The following is a 6,823-nucleotide window of genomic DNA, read 5'->3' as shown; positions in this document are numbered from 1 at the left end:
TCTTAAGAACTTGATTTGGTTTACAAAGGCTATTGCATCGTCATCAGATGGAAACATTTTCAATTACCCATCCAGTTGTTTGTATTTAAAGTGGCAGCATGAAGGTGAAAAGATCTTATTAAAAAACCTTACAAAGTAGGAAATCAAATTAAGTTGGAAAAATCTGGTTGTGGAAGACTACATAACATTATGCAAGACTCAGTAAATATTATGGAATCAAATTTCACAGTACAAAATCACAGAATGGTTGATTTTGGAACGGTACACTTTCCCCTGTTATCCAGATCATTAATGAAGGTGTTGAACAGGATTGGACCCAGTATTAACCCCTGGGGTGCACCAGTGGCCTCCAACTAGACTGTGCCAATGATCACCATCTTCTGGGCCTGGCCGTTCAGCCAGTTTTCAATCCACTCCACTGTCTCCTCATCCAGCCTATGCTTCACTACTTTCTCTGTGAAGATCTTACAGGACACAGTGTTGAAAGCCCTACCAAAGTCTAGGTAGTCGATGACGACTGCTCTCCTCTTGTCTGCCAGGCCAGTCATTTCATCACAGAAGTTGATAGAATTTAGGCTATGTCTAATGGGAACACACTAGCCAAAAAGCGCTTTCAGATAGGCATAGTCTTTTTCTGAATTACATCTTAAATTGCAGCAGTGTGGAACTAGTGTTGTAGATAACAAAGGTGATCAGAAAAGCTACAGAAGTAGAAGACTTTTGTAGGACAGTAAGTATCTTATGTTTGACGGTCTCCAGTTTTCTTCCCTGTTGAATGGGTATTAATGCATCGTAGAGGACAGAAATTGAAGAGCATGCACAACTTAGATGAGTTAATGAGTTAAGGAAAGCCATATGCTTCACAATATTTACACAGTTTGAGAGCTCAATTTTTCTGTTTGAACACTCCACTAATTTTTATTTTTTTTTTTATCTAGCAGTTTAAAATACTCCATTTCCTTGTGAGGCTTCTAGAAGGGTCCTGCTTGAAGAGTCAGTGCTCCTCCTGTTTCCCCGTCCCACTGCATCTGGTGTCTGAGGGGCAAACCGCGAGACCTGGCTGCAGGTGGGACCAACTGTGCATGAGGCCATAGCAGGTGACAGCCCACAGCCTGCAGCACCGTGCTACAACCACCAAAACACAGACTACAGGCACTAAGGCAAGGGGACAGGCAGCAGTCTGTGACTCTGCAATTAACTGTCAGGTTTGTACGAAGCATGAGAGAAAAGTGACATTGCAAATTGTGCTCTCTGGTGGCCACATGAGCAGACATAGGTTTACTGGTGAAACAGAGCCTTCGACCGTGATGGAGCAGTTGCATTGTACAGGTTTTCAGGGAAGTTAAAGCATACGAAATTACCCACTGGAGACACATTTGTTTTGAGTAAGGTAGACATCCAGTAAGTGTTTAAGAAGGTCACTAATTAAAGGAATTTAACAATACCCTTTGCTCTTATTTACATGAGGACACTTTGAGATTGTGGTAAGGTACGTTCTGCTTCACCAGACCTAACTCATAATCTGATTGGACAATAGCATGAAGCAGTTTTCTTGTGCTCTCCTAATTTATCAAAGTCTTGGGTTCCAATAGAGTCCCTGCAGCCGCATTAACACATCCCCTTCACAGCGAGAAAGAGCTCTGCGCTGCCTCTGATTAGAGCTAACGAGAGAAAGAAACCAGGGACTTCATTAAAGTTGCTCTGCTAGAGAAGGCGCTCTGTAAACAGAAGGCAAGGAGGCTCTTTGCGAAAGTGTCACCTTTAGGGAATTGGACAAGTGTCACCTTTAGGGAATTGGACACCAGACGAAAAGGTTATTTCTGAAACTTCTGAGCTGGGCCATGCGCAAAACTGACTTCTTATATTTTTATAGGTGATTAAGAACAAGGGGAACTGCTTTCTAGGTGTGGGTGAAGGTCACCATCAGTCTATGTGTGGAAGCCTCTTATAACTTCTGCAGAGAATAAATGTTGGTGTCATCTTGGCTAGACTAGCCTGCAGGAGAGTTGTTCTATATGCTGAAAATTTCATCTCCTACTATTTCCATTTACAGTAAATAGAGTGTGGCGATCTTGTACGGTCATGGTGTTGGGATGACCTCTCTACTGGTTTTGGCTGGCATAGGGTTAATTTTCTTCATGGTAACTTTTATGGTGCTATGTTTGGGATTTGTGATGAAAACAGTTTTGATAATCCTCCCTGGTTTAGCTAGTGCTTACACAGACCCAAGGCTTTCCCTGTGAGTAGACTCGGGGTGCACAAAAGGTTGGGAGGAGGCTCAGCTGACCAGAGGGATACCCCGCACCGTATGATGTCATGCTCAGTGATAAAACCTCAAGGGAAGAAGGAGGAAGGGGGAGGTTTGCAGTGATGGTATTCATCTTCCCAAGAAAGCATTACTCATGGTAGAGCCCTGCTTTCCTGGAAGTGTCTGAAGATCTGTTTGCGGATAGGAAGTACCAATGGGTTCCTTAATTTGCTTTGCTTGTGCATGCAGCTTTGCTTTGCCTATTAAACTGTATCTCAACCCATGAGTTTTCTTCCTTCTACCCTTCTGATTCTCTCCCCCATCCCACTGTGGGAGTGAGGGAGGGGTTGTGTGGGTCATAAACCATGATACCCTCCAAACTTCTGCACAGCATGCATGGGATGGTTGAGACTCCGCTAAGCCAAGGTCTCCCACATCTGCCTTCCCCGGCAGGTCATCTCCTCAGGATGGCCTGCTGACTGCTGACAACTGTTGACCTGCTTCCCTCCTGATGTTCTCCAGGGCAGGACATGGGGAACTTCATGTGTGCCTTCACAACCCACTGTCCCAGCACGGTCTCACAGCTGCAGCTATTCAGACAAATCTTCAGTAGCAGCACCAAGGATCACTACCTAGATCTAAAATCTTATTTCAGGACTCTTGCTAGTCAAAAGTTGGTCCGAGAAGACATCCGACTGCTAGTTCCTGAAAACTGGTCTTTGACACAAGATTTTTTTGGAGTCCCAGAATCATCCCAACTTTTCTATGGTGCGTGATTCACATATGCTAGGTGATCCTCATCTCAGCTACCTAAAAATTTTACCTAAAATCATCAAAACATCTGTTCCACTGGCTGGAAGATCCCTCTTGGTCATAAGAGAAAGAACATCTGCAGCAACATTTAATCTTACCTAAAAATGGATAAGCTGGTGAGAAGAAACACCTGGTGAAGGCAACTATTTTTCTATAACGAATATAAAGAGAGCTACTAGTGACTGGAGCAGATGGAGTGTCTAACTTTTAGATGTCTACATTCAGGCTGGATGGCTATCAGCCTTCTGGAGTGTGTCTGGTTTTTATGACACTGACCAGTTGTGAACTGTGGTGGAGCTGAAATTCTCTAGACAGTAATTGTTCTCAGGATGAGGGGAAAGAAACCACTTACCCATTGACTTCATGAAGAGACTATGTTAATATGTGCTGAGCTTTCTAAATATCAACTTCAAAACTTCAAAAAGCCTCAGATAGGCAACATGCCTTGTGGGGAAAGATCCCTTTCCTTCAATCTGTAACACCACCAGAAGAAAGGAGGTATCACCTTGCAGCACTTCTGAAGCTGCTGTTTCAAGAGAGATCAAGCTGTCCAAGTGATCACGCAGTTCATTTCAGAAGGTAGCAAAATTAATCAGGCCAGCCTCACCAGCCTCGCTGGGGAAGAAGGAAGGAGAATTACCCGTTGATTTATCAGAAAATTCAATTTTTTAAATCTTAATTTACTTTATTTCTGTGAGATAAAGAATTAGTCATATCGTCACTAGCAAGGATTATCTTCCACAGGACAAGTGCTGATGTGGTGTGTTGTTCCTTTTTATGGCATTTTGGAGAGTGCAAACTTACAAGATGGCAATGAAACAGTAAAAGACACAACCTCAGATACTGACATTTTGCTCTGCTGAAATGTAGCATCATTCAACTTTTATGCTCTACAGCACAGAGTGCTTCAGTGCTTTACAAAGCACAGGGAAGTCAGACAAGATACACATATGATGTGCGGTTACACAAGCAACAGGAACAGAGGACATCAGTTACTGCTGAGCATAGCTCTTACTTCAGTACAGAGTCATCAGTTGGTCTCCATAGACTCTTCTCAGGTACTAACCCTTTCCTGTCCATTCCCAGGACTAGTCCTTCATAGCCCAACCAGATGTCACAGGATCAGGCCAAAGGTGGTATTTATTTGTTTGGTAACAAAAAGCCAAGTCACAGATTAAAAAAATGATAGTCTGTGGGTCTCCTTCAGCTGGTGACCACGTGCTAGCTTTTTACTTAGTTGCTTCTCCTTCCTTCCCCCATCTGGGTGTCCTGAGAAGCCGCCCAAGGATGTAACCTTGACAGCCTGCTCACGCAGGTGGCATCACCCCAAGCCAATCCTATAGTCCTTCTGCCACTCCTGGTGCTTCCACATACACCCTGCTCCATTCAGCCACCGTTCAGGTCAGCCAGAGCATTTCTTCACAATTCTTTATATACTTTCCTCACCAGCTGTCACCGCATTGCCATTAGACAAAATAACAATATGTCCAAGATAAATAAAAGTTGTGTAAGATGCAAATTGGCAAATATTTTACATTGAAACATTCATTAGACAAGCAGCATTTTCTGGCATTTTCAGGTTCAATGTTGCCTTTTGCTATTGCTTTTCATTCCATACATTGTATTTTTCCTTTTCTTGATCTAGTAAAACGTGATTTTGATCTCATTAAGCAACAAAGCCTTTAAGGGACAAACTCATAAGTGACAAACATTAGTTGAAATGGAAACAGAAGGAGCAGCACAACTCTTCTCTGTCTCATCTTCCCTCCGTGGAGTGTGGTGATATGGCTGGTTATGGGCCCGGTTTGACCTCTGCACACATGCTGAAGGACAAAACTTAAAAGCTTTGGATTGTTACTCAAAGATGTCTAGAAATCCAAAAGGAAAGGCTTTTCTGCTCTTTCTAGAGGACATTCATTAAACATAAATATTGTAAGACAAACACCCCTTATTCAAGACATCAATCTGTCGTATCAGAAAAATTTCTTGATGATTAAGATCAGGGATATAAACTGCTGTGAGGTTTTTTTAAGCTTAAGTCTCTCTCTCTTGTGTATTGCATACAAATAGGTATAGCCAAAACACCATATACAATTCCTAATCTGGAATTAAAGAAGACTTAAGAAGCTTATTTGCTTGAACCAGATTTGGTGAATGAGTAAACAAATAGGTGTTTCCTTCATTTTCAGCTCTTACATCTGGGAGTTCAGCCTCCAGGCAGAAGTTCAGAGCCATAAATCCAACCATTTAAAGGACATTACACTAAAAACAAATGAGTCCTGGAAGAGTCCTGTTGAAAAACTTTCCCAAAGAGAATCATCTTTAATGCCCGGCGAAACCACATGTAAAAAAATGCATAAACAATTGGGTTAAATGTAGAATTTAAATAACCGAACCAAACCAAAGCATCAATGAGAATAGGAGGTATCACATAGTTCATAAATGGATTGGTTGCTGTAAAGAAGAAAAATGGACTCCAGCAGATGAGAAACACTCCCATTATTATGCCTAATGTCTTTGAAGCTTTCCTTTCTCTGCTGAATGAAATGTTGTGCTTCATTTCAAATGGCTTCGTTTTTTGGCTCATTGCGTCAATGGATCTTGCTTGCCTCCTGGCTATAGAATGTATTTTCCTGTAGATGTACAGCATAACAAATCCAGGGATGTAGAAAGACACTATGGAGGCCACAACACCTGAAGTTTCACCAAAAACAACAAAGCATCCTCCTGCACAATGGACATGTTTATAAAACTCTTCTGCCCCTCGTAAATTTAGGTCTAGGAAGATCATCCCAAAAGCAAAAGCAGCAGGGACCATCCAACTTACAAATATCATGACCAGGATAACAACAGTATTTATCTTTGATTTGTATCTTAGAGGGTCACACACAGCATAGTAACGGTCGATGGATATGAAGGAAATATGGAAGATGGAAGCTGTGCTCAGCATAATGTCTGTGCTCGTGTGGATCTTGCAGAAGAGCTCTCCAAAATACCAGCAGTGCTCAACAGAGCGCACCATGCTGCACGGCATGACGAGGAATCCCAGCAGAAAGTCTACTGTAGCCATAGAAAGTATCAGGAAATTGGTAGGTGTATGGAGCTGCTTGAAATGGGATATCGAGATGATGACTGTCAAGTTTCCAAGCACTGTGGCCAGGATAATGCAAACCATAAAGATGTACATGGAAACACGAATGCTGCTCGACCAGGTGCTCCTTATGCAAGAGCCATTGATGGATTCACAGCACAGCTGCATCCTTACCGACGTCTCGATTCCACTTAGGTATGCAACACAGCTACTGTTTTTCCTAGTGCCGAGATACATTTAAAACTGGTTTTTCCTTTTCTGTATGAGGAGACCTGCAGAGAGAAAAAAAAGGGGGATTGTAAACACCTCCATTTATTTGGGTGCGTAGGAAATAAACAATTATTTATGAAGAATGAAACTATTTTTAGTGATATTTCTAACACAATGACACTTTTATCACTAGACTTCCTTTGAAATGGGAATCTCATTTGATGGAATAAAGTGGTTAATGAGGTGTCCTCACACCAGAACAGCAGTGGCTCCCAGAGGCCTGCAGTGGGCAATGTCTGGTCTAGTGGGCAAATGAGAAGTCCTTTTTCCTATCTTCTATTTAAACAGTCCAAGCCTTCTTCATCAAAGTTGGTTGGAGGCCTCTATCTCTCCCTTTCTCTTGAAAATCAGTAATTTTAGATTCTGAAGCTCCCTCAACTTTTATTTTTGATACATAAGTC

General features: G+C 42.2%; 1 protein-coding gene across 1 annotated transcript; it reads right to left on the bottom strand.

The window, feature by feature from the left end:
- Positions 1-5,318: 5,318 nt before the first annotated feature.
- TAAR1 (trace amine associated receptor 1) lies at positions 5,319-6,320 on the bottom strand. Its single transcript, XM_010141790.1, has one exon. It carries the CDS (start codon positions 6,318-6,320, stop codon positions 5,319-5,321), a length of 1,002 nt encoding a protein of 333 aa, XP_010140092.1.
- Between the last annotated feature and the right edge of the window lie 503 nt (positions 6,321-6,823).

The sequence above is a fragment of the Buceros rhinoceros genome, unplaced genomic scaffold, assembly GCF_000710305.1.
Source record: "Buceros rhinoceros silvestris isolate BGI_N320 unplaced genomic scaffold, ASM71030v1 scaffold14700, whole genome shotgun sequence".
Lineage (NCBI taxonomy): Eukaryota > Metazoa > Chordata > Aves > Bucerotiformes > Bucerotidae > Buceros > Buceros rhinoceros.
This window is presented reverse-complemented; position numbering and strand designations above follow the sequence as displayed.

Bases quoted from the DNA above. Each gene is read 5' to 3' on its own strand.
- TAAR1 (XM_010141790.1), bottom strand. From the start codon at position 6,320: ATGCAGCTGTGCTGTGAATCCATCAATGGCTCTTGCATAAGGAGCACC.